The sequence below is a fragment of the Podarcis gaigeae genome (genome assembly GCF_964106915.1).
Source record: "Podarcis gaigeae genome assembly, chromosome: 14".
NCBI classification, from domain to species: domain Eukaryota; kingdom Metazoa; phylum Chordata; class Lepidosauria; order Squamata; family Lacertidae; genus Podarcis; species Podarcis gaigeae.
Window position 1 is genome coordinate 11369585 of NC_139690.1, and position 22997 is coordinate 11392581.

General features: G+C 45.0%; 1 protein-coding gene across 1 annotated transcript in view; it reads left to right on the top strand.

Moving 5' to 3' along the window:
* Positions 1-22997, top strand: part of LOC310831731 (tropomodulin-2) — a 47736-nt gene that overhangs the window by 10216 nt on the left and 14523 nt on the right. Inside the window, exons 2-5 of the mRNA XM_083712864.1 lie at positions 6429-6621; positions 9538-9694; positions 20990-21112; positions 22437-22520. Coding sequence (XP_083568990.1) covers positions 6496-6621; positions 9538-9694; positions 20990-21112; positions 22437-22520 — 490 coding nt within the window. The 5' untranslated portion in view covers positions 6429-6495. The remainder of the gene's footprint in view (positions 1-6428; positions 6622-9537; positions 9695-20989; positions 21113-22436; positions 22521-22997) is intronic.

Here is a 22997-nt window from a genome sequence, read left to right on the forward strand (position 1 = left end):
GAACTGTAGTTTGTTATGGGTGCTCAGAGCTGTTAGGAGATTCCTACACCTCTACCAGAGCTACAGTTCCCAGAGTGTTTAGCAATCAATCTCTCTTAACCAGGGAATGCTGGAAATTGTAGCTCTGGCAGGGGAATAGGGGTCTCCTTACAACTCGCAGCACCCTTGACAAGCTAAACTGGAGCAATTCTAACTCTCCCACCCGAGACACAAACATCACAGCTGCATATTTCTGCAAGGCAGAGGGGGTTGGACTAGATGATCCTCAGGGTCCCTTCCAACCCTACAATTCTACGACTCTATGCTCCCTCAGAGCAAAGGGTGTTTGGGTTGCTCTGTAAGTCTGGATCTGATCCTCCACCTCTCATCCATCTGAAATGGAAAAAGACCAAGGAAGAGGCTTGTTCTTAAGCAGTCAGAGCCTACCAGTCTGGAAGAACTGGGCAATTATGTGAAAGATTGCTGCTATTAGCTGTAATTTTTTCCAAAGGGTTGTGCAGGATGTCTCCCTTTCAACGAGGCTAGTCTGGTGTTCCCATGGAATGTTGTTATCGCTGTTTGCAGGGGGGAAGCGAAAAACCTCAAACAGCAGCCTGGGAAACTTCCTCTGTGGGATACCAAAGCCATGATTGCAAAATTGTGACCTTAGATAACCGCAGGGTGTTTTTTTTGAAACAAAGATGTATATTTTTCCTGAACAGGAACAGCTACTTTAAGGATAAACTAGGGGAAGGCTTTAAGGATAAACTAGGGGAAGGCGTCACATCGCTGGAAAATGTATCAGTGCGTCTCCAAGTTCTGACTGTTGCCCTCGTGTGAGGATGCAAAATCTTTTGCAGCAACAGAACCATACGGTGTAGAGCAGGCAGAGGCAAACTCGCCCCTCCAGATGTTTTGGGACTACAACTCCCATCATCCCTTGCTAGCAAGGCCAGAGCTCAGGGATGATGGGAGTTGTAGTCCAACAACATCTGGGGACCCACAGGTTGAGAACTGCTGGTTTAGATCATGTGTAGGCAAACTAAGGCCCAGGGGCCAGATCTGGCCCAATTGCCTTCTAAATCCAGTACTAGACCACAGACGGTCCAGTAATCAGCATGTTTTTACATGAGTAGAATGTGTGCCCGATTTCTGTTCTTATCCTGAAGCAAAGTTCTTAACCTGAAGAACCATGGATAGCTCCAGGTGAGCATTTTGCTCCAACAAAAGCTGGGAGCAGACTGGGGGCCTTTGAAGCCTGTGTCTCCAGACTACCTCCTCCAAGCTGCATCCCCTTGTGGAGAACCTCGGACTCCAGAACCAGCCCCAATCCCACCTGAAAATGGACACGTGGACTTCTTTGTGCTGATGGACTGCTGAGGTGTGGTGGGGACATCTGGTTCTTCAGGTTAAGGGGAAGGCCCCCGTGAGGGTCTGGAAGGTTATTCTGGGGCCTTCTTTTTACCATATTTTTACCATATTTTTTATTAAGTTTTCCAAATACATTTCAATATATAGTAAAACGTTTTTTCTTTGTCGTTTCCATTGACTTCCCAGCCCCTTTTCCATGGTGCTTTTATTTTTCTCCCTTCTCTCCCCCATATCTTGACAACGCTCCTCAATCTTTAAGTTCTTCTGTCACTCATAGTTCAAATGCTGCTCTCATACTCATCATATAATAATATCTTTTTTTATATAGTCCAAAAAAGGCTTCCATTCTTCTGCAAAACCTTTGTCATCAGGTCCTCTTATTTTGGTTGTTAACTTATTTGGTTGTTAACTTTGCTGCATAGTCCATCACCTTTCTTATCCATTCTTCGGGTTCCTTCCATTTTAATGTGCAAAGAATCCTAGCTGCAAGTTGTAACATACACAAACAGCTTAATCATCTTTTAGGGGACTTCTCTCCCTATAATCCTTGATAGAAAAGCTTCAGTTTTTTGTGGGTATCTTCTGGGGCCTCCTTTAGAACCACCTCAGGTGTCAGTTCTGAGGCCTGACCCAGACCTGGCTGCCCACCTGTTGCCCTGCAGACTCTGACTCCATGCCCATAAAATGCTCTTGTTGTACTTCTTTTTTGGAGGTTTCCCAGACATCAAAGATGAAGGGTGACCCCTCGCATCAACCCACACTTCTCTTCCCTAATGCTGAGCTCCTTCATTTTTCTCTAGATCAAAGAAAGAGGGGGCTGGTTTGCATAAATAGCCGTATTGTTACATGGGCATCTTTGTCAAGATGGACAAAAAAGCATTGATTGACTCGGTCCATTAGAGCAGGGGTGTCAAACTCAAATTCATCGGGGGCCGCATCAGCAGTTTGGTCACCCTCAAAGGGCCAGTTGTATCTGTAGGACTATGTTGTATCTGTACGACTATAAGCAGACCCCCCCTACATACATCATATGTATTTACAGTACAGGAGAGAAGGGTTCAGGCAGTCATTGGATCTGTCACATCACAGGATGGCATGCGCTCAATATAAAAACATGTGGAGGTTTCCTGAATGCATGTAAAGTGGAGGTTTCCTGTGTAGAACGGCCGGCGCCGCTAGAGGGCAGACGTTCTCTGGCTTGTAGGCTGCCGCGCATGCGCTGAAGAGGCGGCTTTCTTGTGTCAAAAAAAGGAGAAAAGCGAGAATAAAAGGTGAAGGCTGGTGGCCGGCAGCGGCTACACGGGCCACATGACGAGGTCTGGCGGGCCGGATTCGGCCCGCGGGCCTTGTGTTTGACACCCGTGCATTAGAGAATGACCAGATTTGGTCAAATAGAAGCCTTTTCAATTGTGTGTGTGTGTGTGTGTGGCCAGGGAGGGGGGAATGAGTGCTTTTCCACCACCAGAGTACCTTCTTGCCATCCAAAGACACATTTCAGTCAGTCAGAAACACTTAAACTTCTTTTGGGAATTATAGGGACAGAACTACCCAAAATGTATAGAAACTTATTCGTGTATGCGACTACAGCGTCAAGAATGTTCCTCGCCCAAAAATGGAAAGAAGAAGAAGTCCCAGCATGGGAAGAATGGATGCAAAAACTTATGGAATATGAGAAAATGGCGAAGAATAAGAAATCAAGATAACATTTTTTTAAATAAAAGAATGGAGATGGTTTATTGAATATTTACAGATACATTGTAAACAGATAAGAACATTGGCAGGGTTATTATAATAACCTGCAGTTTTGTAAGAGTATATATTTAAAGAAGATGAAATAAATGAGCAAATAAAGTTAATTTGGATATGCAGAAGATATTAAAAAAAAATTTTTTGAACCGCAGAAAGAGGGGGGAAGGAAGTCAACTTTCAAAACGTCAAAATGATTGTAAAATTGGTGAAATGCATAAACTTGAAAAGAGGGATGCGGGTGGCGCTGTGGGTTAAACCACAGAGCCTAGGACTTGCCGATCAGAAGGTTGGCAGTTCAAATCCCCGCGACGGGGTGAGCTCCCGTTGCTCGGTCCTTGCTCCTGCCCACCTAGCAGTTCAAAAGCACATCAAAGTGCAAGTAGATAAATAGGTACCACTCCGGCGGGAAGGTAAACGGCGTTTCCGTGTGCTTCTCTGGTTCTCCAGAAGTGGCTTAGTCATGCTGGCCACATGACCCGCAAGCTGTACACCAGCTCCCTCGGCCAATAAAGCGAGATGAGCGCCGCAACCCCAGAGTTGGTCACGACTGGACCTAATGGTCAGGGGCCCCTTTACCGTTATAAACTTGAAAAGTATAAATAGATAAATGGGGGGGGCACACTCAGAGACGGGGCAAAGCAGGACTGGAGAAAGGGTGGCCTGGGCCTCAACAGAGAGGCCTGGAGGTCTGCTTTTTTGTCCCTGAGCCTGATAACCCAGCACCCTTAACAAACTACAACTCCCAGGGTGGGGGTGAGCTATTTTCTGGTTTGCCTCAGGCAGCAAAATCTTGGCCTAGCCCTGTCGCCATTTCTGCCTGACTCCCCACCACTACCGCCTGAGGCACCTGCCCCCCTCTGCCTAATGGTAGGGTGAGCCTTGAATACCACACACCTGTCTATCCTCCTTCCAGGCAAGCAAGGGGCATGATCACAGTTCCACGACCCATTCCAGGCAGCCAAAATGCAGGCTCCCTACCCAGGATTTATGAAAAGTATTATATAAAATTCTGCTTTCTGGTGAGTGAATGCTGTGCTGTATCTGCAGACTGGAGGCAGTTGGTCTCCTATCTAAAGTTCAGTCCGTATAAGATGAGCAGTGACTCATATTTTTGTGGAATAATCTGGTTATTATTGTGCAGGCAAGTACAACCCAATCATGAATGTGCATTAGATCCTTCTCTTTTTTTGCTGAGTTGTTGTTGCTTCGTTGCTGCGTACCTTGGCAAGCTCTGCTTCGCTCTAATGAGCCCCATTACCCAAGTGAGCAAGTTGCTTGGAGAACATGCCAAAAAAGACAAGGAAGGAGGGGAGGGGAAGGGAATGAGAAGAACAGAGGATATGACCAATGAACTCTTTGAGAGCCTCAAGCTGTAGAAGAGATAAGGCTCTCAGACAGGGCATGGCACAGTTTATTTGCATAAGGCTAAGGGTGGAGAATCCAATTAGCAAGGCAAGCATGGTAATCATATGATTAAATAGCAATTTCCTAAGAGCTGGAGAAGTAAACATTTCTTTCCCCAGCTGACTACTGCAGAAATGAATCTCTTTTCTTTTCTTTTCTTGTCCTGTACTGTGGAAGAAAAGAATACTGGTGTAATGCCATTGGAGAGAATGAGTTCTGAATGGATGAGATTTGAAACAACAGGTTATCTTGGTCCCTGGCTCTTATCTTTGGCTCCCACTCCTGACTGAATTGAATGCTTGTTTTGTTCAGATTAGACCCATTGAAATCAACAAAGCTATGGTCGTCCTGTTCATTCGCATCAGGGGACAACTGAATAGAACACAGAAACACAACCTGAAGAGTGCAATCCTAACTACGACTACTCAGAAGTCATCTTTCTTCTTCTTTGGCAATCACTCGTAGCCAAGTAAGATAGTCTTCCATAAACACGGTTTTAATAGTGGGTCCAATTCTGGATCAACACATCTTTCTATAGTGGGGACATAAGTTTCCAGGCAGGAGTTCACCAAGCATGCCTTCCTCTTTGCAAGTTTCTCCCTTTTGTCCTGAGTTCGAGTGTCTTCAAAGCCCATGACACTTTTGGTAAAGGCTGTTCTCCAACTGGAGCGCTCCCAGGCCAGTGTTTCCCAGTTGTCGGTGTTTATACTACATTTTTAAAGATTTGCCTTGAGAGAGTCTTTAAACCTCTTTTGTTGACCACCAGCATTACGCTTTCCATTTTTAAGTTCAGAATAGAGTAGTTGCTTTGGAAGACAATAATCAGTTATCTACACAACATGACCAGTCCAATGAAGTTGATGTTGAAGAATCATTGCTTCAACATCAATGGTGATCTTTGCTTCTTCCAGTACACTGGCATTAGTTTGCCTGTATTCCCAAGTGATGTGCAAAATTTTCTGGAGACACTGTTGATTTCGGAGACAATCTTTTGAGGAGCTGGAGATGGCATTTGTAAGTGGTCCATGTTTCATAAGCATACAGTAAGGTTGGTAGTACAGTAGCTTTGTAAACAAGCATTTTGGTTTCCCTGTGAATGTCCCAGTCCTCAAACACTCTGCACTTCAATCGGGAGAAAGCTGCACTCGCAGCCAAATTCAGTGAGGCTTACTCCCAGGTTAGTGAAGTTACAATTGCAGCCTTACTCTCCAGTTTTAGACCTCATAACATCTGTTCTCATGTTGCCACCCTCCCATGCCCTTAATGCAGTTGTAAAAAATATTTTCCGGCTTGTGAATTACTGCTGGCTGGAGTACTTGATATCTTATTTAGATGTTTTCTTATAGGTTCAGCCCTATTCCTTGCCCATCGTTCAAAGGAGCTGTTAACAGTTTGCATGTAATATTTCGGAGACATTTATCTTTAAAATGGGGGCGTCCAAGGGGTGGAGTGTGAGCTCTAATGTGGATCAAGTCAGCTTTTGTAAAACTAATGCCAGTATTTAGCAGCAGAAAACGGCAAGGATTATACTAATTCTCTTTGGCTCCTAGTTTCACATAACCCTGTACATCTATTAAGATTTATTAGGGTTGCCAGCCTTCTAGGATTCCACAGGACCGGTGGGTGAGAAGAAAAAGCTGTTCTCTTTTAGGAAACTAGTGTTGACGTCTGAGGGCCAAACTATTGCCCTGAGATCTACGGGCAGTATACAAATTTAATAAATATAATAAAATAAAAACCCAGTCTGATGGGTGGCATATAAGTAATAATTCTTTTGTTATTATTAAGCAAAAAATAAAGAGAACAAAATAAAGAGAATAATGTTGTATTATTTTATTGTTGTTAGCCGCCCTGAGCCTGGCTTCGGCTGGGCAGGGCAGGATATACCGGTAAATACAATTTATTATTATCTATTATTTTCACAGGGATCGGGAAGACTGACTCTTGAATGATTGACAGGCAACCTTCAAAGGACCCTGTTTAGAAAGAGCCATGTCGGTGCCGTTCCGGAAAGAGTTGGAGAAGTACAAGAATATCAACGAAGATGAAATTCTTAACAAACTCTCTGAGGATGAGCTAAAGCAGCTGGAAAGTGTGCTTGATGATCTGGATCCAGAGGTGTGTACCAAACATGACATTCGTGTTTAAGAGCCTAAACAACTTAGACCCTTCATATCTGAAAGACCACCATCCTCCCTGGAGACTCTCTTAAGATGAGCAGAGAGGGCCCTCTTGGTAGTTTTACTGTCCTTGGAATTTTATGGGGTCCTTGGCCAGGCCAGGTCAGGGGAGGCAGACCCTCCAAATGTCCCAATTTTCCAGGGACATCCCTGATTTAGAGAAGCCGTCCCGGTTTCTGATTTGATCCCGGAATGTCCCGCTTTTCCTTAGGATAGGGGTCAGCAAACTTTTTCAGCAGGGGGTCAGTCCACGGTCCCTCAGACCTTGTGGGGGCCGGACTATATTTTTTGGGAGGTGGGAGAACAAATTCCTATGCCCCACAAATAACCCAGAGATGCATTTTAAATAAAAGGACACATTCTACTCATGTAAAAACACACTGATGCTTGGACCGTCCACAAACCGGATATAGAAAGTGATTGGGCTGGATCCGGCCCCCAGGCCTTAGTTTGCCTACCCATGCCTTAGGATGTCCCTGTTTTCATTGGAGAAATGTAGGAGGATATAGAATTATCCGACCCCCCCCCCAGCCGTCTGAAGGCAATCCTGTATAGGGAAGGGGCTTTTTAATGTTTAATTATGTTTTTATATGTGTTGGAAGCTGGCCAGAGTGGCTGGGGCAACCCAGTAAGATTCGTGGGGTATAAATAGTAAAATTATCATTATGGATTGAGATGCCCCTAATTTCATCAGAGAAATGTTGGAGGGTGCGGGCAGGGCCTTCTCTGTGGCAGCCCCTAAAGCTGTGAAATTTCATTCCCAGAGAGGTGCGTCTGACACCTTCGTTGTACAACTTCCATCATATAATGAAGACACACCTCTTCACTCTGACACCCGATATATATTTAGGACCCACTCTGTTCTCATATTGTAGATTGTTTTATCTGAATTTAATATTGTAGTTTTACAATGTTGTAACCTGCTCTGGGACCTTCTGGTGAAGGCGAAGTAAAAAGTCCAATAAATAAGAACAATTGGATTTTAGCCTTAAAGGTCACAAATCAAAATCTTTACAAAGCTCAGAGTTACATGTATTGTAAGACTCGACCCATGGAGGATGAAGGTGAGTTGGTAGGAAGAACTACCAAAATTTGATTGTTCCTACGGGGCAATTTCAAGGAGAACAACATTCTTTTTTGAAAGGCTCAAGAGAGCTTTTTTTCTTTTTTCCTTTTTTTGTGGCAGACATAGTGGTTCTTATTTTATTTCTCACAACATTTTTGTCACTGACTGTGGTGCTGTAGCGGCTATTTCCCCCCTCAGAGTGACCGTATTTTTCAAGAGGGGGGCTAGGAGGCATTTTTAGGGAAATTTTTAATGTTTGAAGTTTTATTCTGTTTTTAATGCTAAAGCCACCCAGAGTTGCTGGGGAAACCCAGCCAGATGGGCGGGGTATAATAATAATAATAATAATAATAATAATAATAATAATAATAATAATTACTATTTTGCTGTGGCTCCTCTCAAATCTGTAACCAGCCCTGTTTTTAGTAACATTCCTGAAATAAATGATATGCCACCCATAGGCAGTACAGTGGTGCCTCGCAAGATGAAATTAATCTGTTCCGCGAGTCTCTTCGTCTAGCGGTTTTTTCGTCTTGCGAAGCCAGCCCATTGACGGATTAGCGGATTAGCGCTATTAGCGGCTTAGCAGCTTTTAGCGGCTTTTAGCGGATTATCGGCTTAGCAGATCAGCTGATAAGTGGCTTAGCGGCTTAGAAAAAGGGGGGGGAGGGAAAAAAAACCCCGCAGGAACTCGCAAGAATTTTCGTCTTGCGAAGCAAGCCCATAGGGAAATTCGTTTTGCGAAGCGCCTCCAAAACGGAAAACCCTTTTGTCTAGCGGGTTTTCCGTCTTGTGAGGTGTTCGTCTTGCGGGGCACCACTGTAGATATTGATGGTATACAATTTCACTTGAATGGTGCTCCTGGAGAAGGGTTGTAAGACTTGAAATGTGTTGGTGTTGGGCTAAAAAAAATGTTTTCAGCTCACCTTTGGAAGCTCCTGTCTCATCGTTCTTTGCTCCCTAATGAGCACAGGCAAGAACTGGGTGTAAAATTACAGATAATGTGGAAACTTTCTGAAAGTCCACCGTCTCTCAACTATCATCTGGCAGCAGAGATTGCAGCAAGTTACAGCAATGGGAGAGGTGGAAAATAAGGGCAAACGCTAGCTCTGGCTCCTTTCATCCTGAAGCTGTTTTCATTTCAGCTGATCATCAGGATAACTATTCATTCATTCATTCATTCATTCATTCAAATTAAAGTTTTACACTCACATATCCAACATACATAATTAAAAACAAGATTCCAGAGAATCTCCTGAACTTCCCTTTGTGGGTCTTATTGTTAGTCATTTCCTCCTGCATCTTTTATGATAATCCAACTCTTTTACAACTCCATTATATCCAAAATTCACCATTAAACTACAAGTGTTATTCCAATCCTACTAACAATTTCAACTGTTTACAATGATTTTTAAAAATAAATTATAAATTTCCCCCCATTCCTTATTAAAATTCTGGTCTTCCTGATTTCTGATTCTTCCGGTCATTTTTGCCATTTCGGCATAATCCATCAATTTAATCTGCCATTCTTCTCTGGTAGGGACTCGACTACTATTTAAGAACGTGTGTCCCAGTCTTTAAAAATGTGCACCTGAGTTTGCACTCCCCTTTCCTCTTCCCTACCCCTCGCTTTTTCCTTTTGTGTCGTGTGTTTTAGATAGTAAGCTTGCGCACAGGGACTGCCTTGTTCTAGCTGCTCAGGGAGCCTTTCTGGCTAAAGAATTGCTCTAAATAAAGTTTGCCATCCTACTGACTCTCTGCTCCCCTCTCTCATGTCTGCCTTGACAGAATGCGCTTCTGCCTGCAGGCTTCCGTCAGAAGGATCAGACCAGTAAACCTGCCACGGGACCTTTTGACAGAGAGCGGTTGTTGTCCTACTTGGAGAAACAAGCCTTGGAGCAGCAAGACAGAGAGGACATCGTGCCCTTTACCGGAGAAAAGAAAGGTAAGCCTTCATATTCACGGATAGCCAAAATGGCAGGGTAAATGGGTGGCCTCATGCTGAAAATCAACCTAGCAACAGAAGTTCAGTGCCAAGTGGCAGACTTCTAACATATGATTTGTATTATTCTTCTTTGGTGATCATTCGTAGCTGAGTAAGATTGTCTTCCATAAACACTGTTTTAATAATAATAATAATAATAATAATAATAATAATAATAATAATAATTTATTTATACCCTGCCCTCCCCAGCCAAGGCCGGGCTCAGAGCGGCTTACAAGCAATAATAAAAACAAGATGAATGGTTACAACTTAAAAACAAAAATAAAATACATTAAAATAATGGAACATTAAAATATTAAAATGTAGCCTCATCACAGGAGGAGAAGGAAAAGAAAGGGGGAAAAAAGAGAGAGAGAGGGAGTTACTGTGACAACAACAACACAGTAAGTGGCTGTGGAGGCCTATTCTGGATCCACACATCCTTCCACAGAGGGGACATTGGTTTCCGGGCAGGAGTTGATCACGGTGTGGATTTGCCAAGCATGCCTTCTTCCTCTTAGCACGTTTCTCCCTTGCGTCCTGAGTTTGAGTGTCTTCAAAACCCATGACACCTTTGGTAATGGCTATTCTCCAACTGGAGCGCTCGCAGGCCAGTGTTTCCCAGTTGTCAGTGTTTATACTACATTTTTAAAGATTTGCCTTGAGAGAGTCTTTGAACCTCTTTTGTTGACCACCAACATTACGCTTTCCATTTTTAAGTTCGGAATAAAGTAGTTGCTTTGGAAGACGATCATCAGGCATCTGCACAACATGACTGGTCCAACGAAGTTGATGTTGAAGAATCATTGCTTCAACACTGGTGATCTTTGCTTCTTCCAGTAGACTGATATTAGTTCGCCTGTCTTCCCAAGTGATTTGTATAAGCGCACCTTGGTAAATTACAAATTTGGTCTCTGGTCTGCCCCCTCAGTCAGAAGCTGTTTTGTCCAAAATCCACAGTTAGGCAGTGCATTTTTTTTAAAGGACCAGTCAAAATGCAACAACAGCAACAACAACAATTTATTATTTATACCCCGCCCATCTGGCTGGGTTCCCCCAGCCACTCTGGGTGGCTCCCAACCGAATATTAAAAACACGATAAAACATCAAACACTCCAAACTTCCCTAAACAGGGTTGCCTTCAGACAGTGAGCCAGCTTTTAAGGTCTGCAGAGTTTCTTTTCAGGGTGGGTGTAATGCAAAAGCAACAAAAAACAAAAACCCATAAAAATGGGCATGGTGTGGTGTAGCCATAAGGTCTGCACCTGGACACAGGATGGGGAAGATAAGGCCATCCAGGTGTTGCATAAACTACAACTCCCATCACCAATGACCATAGGGTTATGCTGGCTGGGGCTGGTGCGAGTTGGAGTCAAACTGGAGAAGCTGGTTTTCAAGCTTCCTGAAGGCTGTATACACCTCCCCTAAAAAGAAGAAGCCTGAGAATTGTAGTCAAGGGTGCTGGGAATTATAGTTCTGTGAGGGGTGAAAGCAGAGACATCACTTTGCCAACAAAGGTCCGTATAGTATAGTAGTGATGTATGGAAGTGAGAGCTGGACCATTAAGAAGGCTGATCGCCGAAGAATTGATGCTTTTGAATTATTGTGCTGGAGGAGACTCTTGAGAGTCCCATGGACTGCAAGAAGAACAAACCGATCCATTCTTAAGGAAATCAGCCCTGAGTGCTCACTGGAAGGACAGATCCTGAAGCTGAGGCTCCAATACTTTGGCCACCTCGTGAGAAGAGAAGACTCCCTGGAGAAGACCCTGATGTTGGGAAAGATTGAGGGCACAAGGAGAAAGGGACGGCAGAGGACGAGATGGTTGGACAGTGTTCTCGAAGCTACAAACATGAGTCTGACCAAACTGCGGGAGGCAGTGGAAGACAGGAGTGCCTGGCGTGCTCTGATCCATGGGGTCACGAAGAGTCGGACACGACTGAACGACTAAACAACAATGAGGGGTGAACTACAGTTCCCAGGATTATTCCGGTGGGGTGCGTGTGCTTTAAATGTATTGTGTGTATGTGAACCGTTGTATCTAAGGACAGGTTGTCTGAAACTGGACTCCTGCGAGTGCTGTCTTGCTACGATAACCTTTCGCCGTACGAATGAGCCCTGTGGGAGACTTCCGGGCTCTTGCACAAGATGTGTCTCCTAATTTGAAGCTGGCAACACATTATCGTTGTTGCGTAAGGGTCAGGCGCGAGCGAGGCTGGCAGGGCGTGTGATCTATGTGGTGTTTCTGACCACAATATTTATTTTGGCAGAGCCTGTTGTATAAATGGCAGGGCAACGATTGTTTGGAAAGCTTTCGTAGCCTGATCCTCACTGGAACTGAGCTGTTTGGGGGGATGTTGCCAGTTCGACTTCTGGGAAGGAAGAAGAGGGGGCCTCCTAAGAAAAGGGAACCAGCCTTCAGTTGTGAGAGATGGCAATGACCGAGGGTATGTGTGGCTGCCTTGGAGGCTTAGACCTGAGGTTAGCCAACCTTGAGGCAGCGACAAGCCAGTCAGCAGTTAAGCAGAGGGACAGCCAGTCTCAGAGCAGCGCGCCTTTCACTGTTTCAGATTTATGGGAGCGGAGGCACTTGTGCATTTGTATCGCGTGACATTGCGCTGAGGCTCTCCCCTCGCTTCTTTTTCAACTGCTAAAATGTCTCCACTCACACACTAAACAACAAGGAACACTTCGGCTAATAATATACTAATAAAATTTTCATAACATTATACCGTTTCAAAATTCATAAGCAGAAGACATAACCCGTATGCAAATTAATTGAAACAAACAATGTAGTTTATTGTACAAAACTCACAGATACATGTACAAAACTCACATTAGTAACAGATATGACCTCTGCTATTTTAAAGCAGCGTTTGAACACGGTTTGGCATGGAGTCTACTAGTTTCGAACAGTCACTGTTGATTTTCGGATCCCTGGACCACTCTTGAATCAGCGCCTGAATGAGCTTCTCCATAGTCGTACAGTCTACAGCACGGAGGCGACTTTTGCATATAGCCCACAAATTCTCAATGGGATTTATGTCTGGGGAATTCCCTGGCCAATCAAGTACCTGTATTTGCTGCTCTGTCACGAATTTCTTCACCACTTTCAATGTGTGACAGGGGGCTAGGTCCTGCTGCAATATCCCAGTACCATCAGGATACCTCTTTTCCAGCTCTGCAAAAGCTCTCTTTCGTAGAACCTCAATATATTGTGGTGAGCGCATCATTCCTTCCATTGGCTGCAGGCTTCTGACACCATAATGATCAACTGACTTTTCGTGTTTGTTTTGAGTACAGGATTACGAGCAAGATAGAAAACATGCTTTGTTTCAATTAATTTGCACAAGGGTGTATAATATGTGCATGGAGTCACAAATAATAGGAATCAAATAATTGTTCCATAACCAGGAATGGTAGGGTTGGTAAGTCACTGTCAAAGATCACAGAAATGGAGGCAGAATGCCTTTCCACAGTCAATATCCTACAAACGTGAGGTGATAGGTGCTCTGACAGAACAGTTCTTCCAGGATAATGAACTGTTTCAATGATAATTCTTCCTCAGCTGGCAATAATATAAAATGAAATCCATTACATTCAAATACAATACAAATATTGAAATGACAGGCCTGCATATAAACAACCAATAATAAATACATACCAAATTAATTGTGAATGGCCATGGATCAGCAATCACTTAAAAGCAGGCATGACCAAACTTGGCCCTCCAGATGTTTTGGGACTACAACTCCCATCATCCCTAGCTAACAGGACCAGTGGTCAGGGATGATGGGAATAGTAGCCCCAAAACATCTGGAGGGCCAAGTTTCCCTATGCCTGGCTTAAAAGTGTAGTAAGCTGGTACTCTTTGCAGAACCCTGGTAGCTTTATAAAGGCTACCCACAGGTGCAATGAATCACATAAAATTTCAGGAAATTTAAAGATACAGTTGTCTTTGTCCATGGAGTTTTCTTGGCAGGGATACTGGAGTGGCTTGCCGGTTCCTCCTCCAGTTTGGTCAAAACTCTCCACTATGACCTGTTCATCTTGGGTGCCCTGCTCGGCATAGTTCATAGCTTCTCTGAGTTCTTCAAGCCCCTTCGCCACGGCAAGGCAGTGATCCATGAAGGGGCAGTGATCCATGAAGGGGAAAGAAAGTGAGGAGTGGCAGAAAGTGAGGAGGAATTAAAGAACCTTTTAATGAGGGTGAAAGAGGAGAGCGCAAAATATGGTCTGAAGCTCAACATCAAAAAAACGAAGATCATTGCCCCTGGTCCCATCACCTCCTGGCAAATAGAAGGGGAAGAAATGGAGGTAGTGAGAGATTTTACTTTCTTGGGCTCAGTGATCACTGCAGATGGTGACAGCAGCCACGAAATTAAAAGACGCCTGCTTCTTGGGAGAAGGGCAATGACAGGCCTAGACAGCATCTTGAGAAGTAGAGACATCACCTTGCCAACAAAGGTTCGTATAGTTAAAGCTATGGTTTTCCCAGTAGTGATGTATGGAAGTGAGAGCTGGACCATAAAGAAGGCTGATCGCCGAAGAATTGATGCTTTTGAATTATGGTGCTGGAGGAGACTCTTGAGAGTCCCATGGACTGCAAGAAGATCAAACCTCTCCATACTGAAGGAAATCAACCCTGAGTGCTCACTGGAAGGACAGATTGTGAAGCTGAGGCTCCAGTACTTTGGCCACCTCATGAGAAGAGAAGACTCCCTGGAGAAGACCCTGATGTTGGGAAAGATGGAGGGCACAAGGAGAAGGGGACGGCAGAGGACGAGATGGTTGGATAATGTTTTCGAGGTTACCAGCATGAGTTTGACCAAACTGCGGGAGGCAGTGGAGGACAGAGGTGCCTGGCGTTCTCTGGTCCAGGGGGTCACGAAGAGTCGGACACGACTAAACGACTAAACAACAACAACAAAAGATACAGTATCCAAAAATCTGTCAAAGAGAACATAAACAGTAGCCATATTGTCAGAAAACTTCAATAAAGCAATTGAAATCTAATTCAGTATTCAAACTCCCCGGGTGGAGAGTCATTTTGGACTCACAGCTGTCCATGGAGGCGCAGGTTAATTCTGTGTCCAGGGCGGCTGTCTGCCAGCTCCATCTGGTACGCAGGCTGAGACCCGACCTGCCTGAGGACTGTCTTGCCAGAGTGGTGCATGCTGTAGGTATCTCCCGCTTGGACTACTGCAATGCGCTCTATGTGGGGCTACCTTTGAAGGTGACCCGGAAACTGCAATTAATCCAGAATGCGGCAGCTAGACTGGTGACTGGGAGTGGCCGCCGGGACCACATAACACCGGTTCTGAGAGATCTACATTGGCTCCCAGTACGTTTCTGAGCACAATTCAAAGTGTTGGTGCTGATCTTTAAAGCCCTAAACGGCCTCGGTCCTGTATACCTGAAGGAGCGTCTCCACCCACATCATTCTGCCCAGACACTGAGATCCAGCTCCGAGGGCCTTCTGGAGGTTCCATCGCTGCGAGAAGTGAGGTTACAGGGAACCAGACAGAGGGCCTTCTCGGTAGGGGCGCCCACCCTGTGGAACACCCTCCCTTCAGATGTGAAGGAAATAAGCAGCTATCCTATCTTTAAAAGACATCTGAAGGCAGCCCTGTTCAGGGAAGTTTTTAATATTTAACGTTGTACTGTTTTTAACACTGGATTGGGAGCCGCCCAGAGTGGCTGGGGAAACTCAGCCAGATGGGCGGGTATAAATTATTATTATTATTATTATTATTATTAGTATTATTATTATTATTATATAAATAGGTAAATCAGTCTGGTTTCTTGTTGGTGCACACACGGCACTTGATCCATCAGCTCCCTTGTCCTTCCACACTGATGCACAGCGGAGCCCACTCCCTGCTTTTAAAAAATAATATTTCAAAACTGTACTTTTTGCCAGCACCAGTTTAAAAATAAGAAGGATAGGCAAATGCATGGCTGCCTCGCCAATGAGTTTGCTCCCCATGGACCTATTGAAATGCACACAGCCCCGACCAAAAAAACCCCACTGCCAGCTTTGGGGACCCACCCCTGCAACCTCCAGATTCAAGTCCCACCCAAAAAAGTTGTACCTTGAGACCTGGTCTGGGGCAAAGTAGGAGTGTTCTTTTAGATTGCACTTAGTGCCAAAGTGTGATATTGTGCAGATGGTGCATGTGAGTCTATTGATGCTTTTTAAAGAAAACACCATCTGTAATGGTTCTAGGGGTTGCTCGTGCGTAAATCGGCGCCACGCTTGGCTGGGTTACCTGGGTGAACGCTTTCTGTCCGGACAGCCACCCATCCGTGGCTGTCTCAATCGCTGGCAGAATCCGTCAGTGGGCGTTTCTTGAACTTCTTCCAGCAAAGAAGTTCTTTGACGCCTAGTCTCCTCCTACTCTCCCTGCGCGGAAGTCTTCTGCGCAGGGTGGGTCTGGGCAGCGGAGGACCCGTGCTCTCCCTGCTGGTCTCCGGAGAGGAGTCCTGGAGCCCCCTCGCCGATTCCCCCATTTGCCCCCCTTCTCCACTGGTGCTACGCTGATTTCCTTCCCCAGAAGATGGGCTGCCTCTCTCCCTCCTGGGACGCTCTCCGGAATCCCTCTGGAGCCCTCCCTCCTCCTCTGGCTCCGATGGCAGTTCCCTGACACCATCCCATGTGCAAATGTTTCACTCTGGAATCAAGGTTCAGCTGTACCTGTATGTACCACATCAGGAGGAGGGACAGAAAGAGCGCTGAAGGAGGCGAGAGTTTAAAATCCACTCTTCTTCCTGGAAAAGCCCTGCAGTTAGTAATTTCTCTCTCTAGCTCAGCAACTTTCCCCTTTCTTTGAAGCCTATGGCTTCACTAGGGAATACTTGAACAAAAAGAGCTCTCCAGTGTCAACCAGCTGGTTAAAAGATGAACGCTAAGTTGTGTGTGTGTGTGTGTGTGTGTGTGTGTGTGTGTGTGTTCTTTAAAGTCAGCTGTATGGTTTTGATTATGTTGTGGAATAAGCTGGGGGAAGCAGGGCGGGAGGAGAGAATTCCAAAAGCTTCATAGGAAGGCTGTGGAATCGGGAAGGAAATTGATAGAGCGGCTGCTCGTATTTTCTTAGGAATCTTAGGAGGTTGTATAATCTTTGAAGGGGCACGGCTGTGACTATCATGCAAGGACCCTACACTTCTGAATTTGCCACTAGGCTATTGTACTTGGACCTCTTTACCCTCACTTTTGACACTTGGAATGTATATTTTTAGAGCCCACTTTGTGTTGGGACGCAGGTGGCACTGTGGGTTAAACCACAGAGCCTAGGACTTGCCGATCAGAAGGTCGGTGGTTCGTATTCCCACAACAGGGTGAGCTCCCGTTGCTCGGTCCCTGCTGCTGCCAACCTAGCAGTTTGAAAGCACATCAAAGTGCAAGTAAATAAATAGGTACCGCTCCGGTGGGAAGGTAAATGGCATTTCTGTGCACTGCTCTGGTTCGCCAGAAGCGGCTTAGGCATGCTGGCCACATGACCCGGAAGCTGTACGCCGGCTCCCTCGGCCAGTAAAGCGAGATGAGCGCCGCAACCTCAGAGTCGGTCACAACTGGATCTAATGGTCAGGGGTCCATTTACCTTTACTTTATTGTACTTAATGGACCTCTTTACCTTCACTTTTGACACTTGGAATGTATATTTTTAGAGCCCACTTTCTTTGTGTTCATTTTAGGTTAAAACTTTTAAATATTGTGCTTTAATACTGATGTTCAAGTGTTCCTAGCGAAGCTATCAGCTTCAAAGAAAGGGAAAAGTTGCTGAGCTAGAGAGAGAATTTACTAATACACAGTTTTAATTGTTGCAACATGTCCTGGAACCTTAAGGTGAAGGGCAGCAATTATTATTGTTATTATTATTGTTATTATCATTATCATCATCATGAATATATTGTAGGGGGAAATAAGGTTTTAATGGGCATTGCTAATATGGGGAGATGTACTAGCATGGAGGCATTCCTTTGGGAGTTGTCATAGTATTGCTAGCTTCTAAGTCTGGAAATTATGAATCACCTCCCTAAAAATAATACAAGCAGCTAAATATCACAAGGCAAAATCGATCAACTCTGTGCATTATTTGTCTCTTATTCCTCGAATGCATGAAGCAGCCTTAAACTGAATCAGACCCATCTAGTTCACTTCTTGTCTGGGTTCTTCACATTAGTAACCAAACACTGCTAGGTCTGGCGGAAAAACAGCTACATGGAGAACAGCTATAAATTTACCTTTTTATTAAACTAGTGCAAAGAGATGATGAGCTCAAAGAGTTGGATCAGCTGCATCAGTGGCAGTAGTGAACCTCATGCAAGATTGGGAATGCAGGGCTACATCCAATGCAGTGCTAAGATAAAGCCACTTAAAGAATCATAGAGTTGTAGACTTGGAAGGTTCCCCCAAGATGAATTCAGGTCCAATCCCCTGCAACGCAGGAATTGCAAGAAAATTAAATACCGTATTTTTCGCTCTATAGGGCGCACCGGCCCATAGGGCACACCTAGCTTTTTTTGGGGGGGGGGAATAAAGAAAAAAAATATTTTCCCCCCCCCCAGGCACGGGGCTGGGGCGGGGGGAGCCCAAGCTTCCCGCGACCCCAGCCCCCAGAAGAGGCTGCTATCCGCAAGCCTTGGGAGCCTGGCAGGAGTTCCTGCCGGGCTCCCAAGGCTTGCGTATATCTGCCCGAAGCCCGGGGTGCGCTGCGAAGGCTTGCGGATAGCTTCCTGAAGCCTGGAGAGTGAGAGGGGTCGGTGCGCACTGACCCCTCTCAGTCTCCAGGCTTCAGCGAAAGCCTGCATTCGCTCCATAGGACGCACACACATTTCCCCTTCATTTTTGGAGGAGAAAAAGTGTGTCCTATAGAGCGAAAAACACGGTAAATAAAAATTTCTGACAGATAGCCATCCAACTTGTTCTACTGATAAATGTTTCGTGCTGCTGTAACATGGTTGCCTCAAGGAACTTCTGGTAACTTGCGGGGGAAATCATGTTCGTTTGATTCTCACAGAAAGTGCTTTGTAAAATCTAGGGTCCATCGGATGATAGCAATCAAATAGGCAATGCAGCTTTGTGGAGACAGTTTTTCAGAGCCTGTGAGGCTGTCTGAAGGCTTCTGTGTGATGGGATGTTCCCCCAGAGGGGTGCTTCTTAGAGAGTTGTCAGATGCTTGGAAAGCTTTGCCTTTGTCATCCGATTCATAAAATGAGAGGAGAATGCACTTGATGTTCTAGTTCTGCTCTCACCGGAATCCATAGGGAATGAGATGACGTTGGCTGGTGGGAAAACCCAGGCCAGGATGCAAATGTCTTGGAAAATCCTCATAATGAAACCCAGCTGCTTAGCGTTCAGTTCCAGAAAAAGATACTTGGGCGCTGGCCGTGTTTTAAAACGAGCAACAACTGAATTCATAGCATTTCTTTTAATTTTATTTATTCGTTTTGTGAAATTTATATTCTGCTTGAGTGTAAACAACAATAAGTATCCAAACAAACCCCCATGTTGCAAAGAGAACGTCAGCAATGTTTAGGCAACATGATGACCATATACATACGTAATAGACAATCTTTATAGAATTCCTTCAAACAATGACAAGTTCAAAATGAAATCTTAGTCTCAAAGTCTCTGAAATTCAGTAAATATAATGTCCAACACAGAACAGAGATTCCAGATATTGACTGGTGTTTTGTAGATCTTCTTCAGCATGGTGGGAGAATATAGAATTGCTTCATAAGCTGAAAATAAAATTTTACGGACGATGACCTGCATGACATATCACTTTACAAAACGGAATTCTATAAAGATTGTCTATTACGTATGTATATGGTCATCGTGTTGCCTAAACATTGTTGAGTGTAAACAACAAGAACCCTCGAGGCAGTTTGAAAAAAGAACGTTGCGGTTCAAAAGTAACCGTAGAACAACATCTTTATTGGAACTACCTAAAGAGTCAGACTAAACGACTAAACCTAAAGAGTCAGACTAAACGACTAAACAACAACAAAAAGGTCACAAAACATCAAGCAAGCTTTCCACTTCTCCAAAGCTCTTCTTCATCAGGGTTCACCAACCTTTTGGAGCCTGGGGACAGATTGGCAGGCGGGAGAAATTATTGCAGGCACCACATCCGAGCCACAACTTATTGTACTGACCACAGCAGGATACTTCTATTAAACCTAATTTCAGCAGGGATAGGACGCCCTGTGGGTGCCAGGGGAGGCCTTGTGGGCATGTGTACACCTGTGGGCACCACCCTGGGTACTTTGCAAGATGGAGTTGAGCGAGTGTTGGGGCCCTTTGGGCCTCCAGATGTTGCTGAACAATAACTCCCATCTGCTCTGACAGGCATGGCCAATGGCCAGGGATGAGGGGAGTTGTAGGTCAGTAACATCTGGAGGGCGAAAGATACAGGCATTCTGCATCTGAAATCAAGTGCTGATAATCCTAGACAAACTACCACTTAGTTTCCGGGCCCAATTCAAAGTGCTGGTTTTGACCTATAAAGCCTAAAATGGCTCAGGACTGCAATGCCTCAAGGACTGCCTCTTCCCATATGAACCTAGCTGGACCCTGAGATCATCTTTTGAGGCCCTCCTTCGTGTGCCTCCTCCTCGAGAGGTCCGGAGGGTGGCAACACGAGAACGGGGCCTTCTCTGCAGTGGCTCCCTGTGTGAAATGCTGTCCCCAGGGAAGTCTGCCTGGCGCCTTCATTACACACCTTTAGGCGCCAGGCAAAATTTTTCCTTTTCAACCAGGCCTTTGTCTGACTTGATCTACATCCTATACCCTTTTTAAAAATGCTGGCTCTTTTGGGTGTTTTTTTATTAGGTTGTTGATTTTGTTTTGATTAAGGATTTGATATTTTATGTGAACCGCCCTGAGACCTTCGGATATAGGTCAGAATAGAAATTCTATTATTATTATTATTATTATTATTATTATTATTATTATTATTATTATTACATTGAGAATATCTTAACACTCAGAACATCAACAATATGGGTCTGGAAAGTGGAGAAACAGGCATCTTTTTTTCCTTTCCCCAACATTTGCCCGGGATGGTCAGCAGTCACGTGTTCCATGACGGCATTTACCAGAATCTGGGCATTCACACTACACAAAGATCTATACAACTTCTCTCTGAATAAATTCTTAAGTGGGTGAACCCTGCCAGCCTTACTGATGGTTATATCACCACCATCCAGTTTAATTTGCTTTCTCTTCCTTTCCCCTTTTTCTTTTTAAAGGAAAAGCGTTTATCCCTAAAGAAAGACCAATAGAAACCCGCACAGAGGAGAAAGTAACTCTGGATCCAGAATTAGAAGAAGCCCTGGCCAGTGCCTCTGACACTGAGCTGTACGATCTAGCAGGTTTGTTGCCATCTTTGAACAGTTGGGTTATCTCAAACTGGGCCTGGGTATCTTAACACAGCTGGCAGCAACAGCCCTGTGTTTTTTTTTGCAACTCCTAACATGCTTCTCAAGGGGGCCATCCATAATGCTGCAATATAAGCTGACAGGACCAAACCACACATTCTGTTGTGTGTGTGTGTGTGTGTGTGTGTGTAATTTTCTGTTTTACAATTCATTTAAACAACCTTAAAATATCAAAGACTTCCCTTCTTCTCTTTCCATGGATCATTTTGCATAACATAAATCCCTGCATATTTTATACTGTATAAACGAAACCATTCAGTATTCCATTATTAAAGGTAAAGGGACCCCTGACCATTAGGTCCAGTCGTGGCCGACTCTGGGGTTGCAGCACTCATCTCGCTTTATTGGCCGAGGGAGCTGGTGTACAGCTTCCGGGTCATGTGGCCAGCCTGACTAAGCCACCTCTGGCAAACCAGAGCAGAACACGGAAACGCTGTTTACCTTCCCGCCAGAGTACCTATTTATCTACTTGCACTTTTGATGTACTTTCGAACTGCTAGGTTGGCAGGAGCTGGGACCGAGCAACAGGAGCTCACCCCGTCGCAGGGATTCGAACCGCCGACCTTCTGATCGGCAACTCCTAGGCTCTGTGGTTTAACCCACAGCGCCACCCGCATCCCTATTCCATTATTACATCCATCCAAATCACACATTCTGTTAGCTACATAGCTGTGCCTTTCCCCCCTGCACACAAAAGGCTAGTGTGGGGTTCCTGATCTGCATGGGGAACAGGAGGGCTTTAACCCTTTGTGCCCTCACTATCCTTAAAAGAAAAGAAAAGAAACAAAAGAGACTCCCCCTGATTACAGGTTTGGTATTCCCAATCTGGACTGACACCACAATCGAGGGTTAATGCCCCCTGGATGCTAGGACCCCTGTACTTTAAAGGCATGGCTATGACTCAGTAGACCAAGTCCATAAGTTCTTATACCACAAAGGCAAATGTAGATTTCCCCCCAAGTTTTTCCATTGCTGGGCTATTGAAATCCTATATTGCTGGGCTTTCTCAGTGGTGGCACCCACACTGTGGAACACCCTCCCATCAGATGTCAAGGAAATAAACAACTATCTGACTTTTAGAAGACATCTGAAGGCAGCCCTGTTTAGGGAAGTTTTTAATGTTTGATGTTTTATTGTGTTTTTAATATTCTGTTGGGAGCTGCCCAGAGTGGCTGGGGAAACCCAGCCAGATGGGCGGGGAATAAATGATGATGATAGCTGAAGCTAACACCTGTACTCTTGTTGGTGGTTTTTACAGCTGTCCTAGGAGTGCACAACCTGGTCAACAACCCGAAGTTTGATGAAGGAACCACCACTAAAGATGGCAAAGAAACCGTGAAAAGTAAGCAGGCACTTTTCTTTCTCCCAGATGGTTTGCAAGCATCCAAGCAGGCAATGGAAGCCAAAGGGGAAGTTCCAGACTGTTGCTGTTTTCGGGTGGGATTCTGGCAAGGGCCGAGAGCCTCCTGGTGCTTCCCTCCCTGCGAGAAGTGAGGTTACAGAGAACCAGGCAGAGGGCCTTCTCGGTGGTGGTGCCCGCCATGTGGAACACCCTCCCATCAGATGTTAAGGAAATAAACAACTATCTGACTTTTAGAAGACATTGGAAGGCAACCCTGTTTAAAGGTAAAGGGACCCCTGACCATTAGGTCCAGTCGTGACCAACTCTGGGGTTGCGGCGCTCATCTCGCTTTACTGGCCGAGGGAGCCGGCGTACAGCTTCCTTGTCATGTGACCAGTATGACTAAGCCACTTCTGGCGAACCAGAGCAGCGCATGGAAACATTGTTTACCTTACCGCTGGAGCGGTACCTATTTAT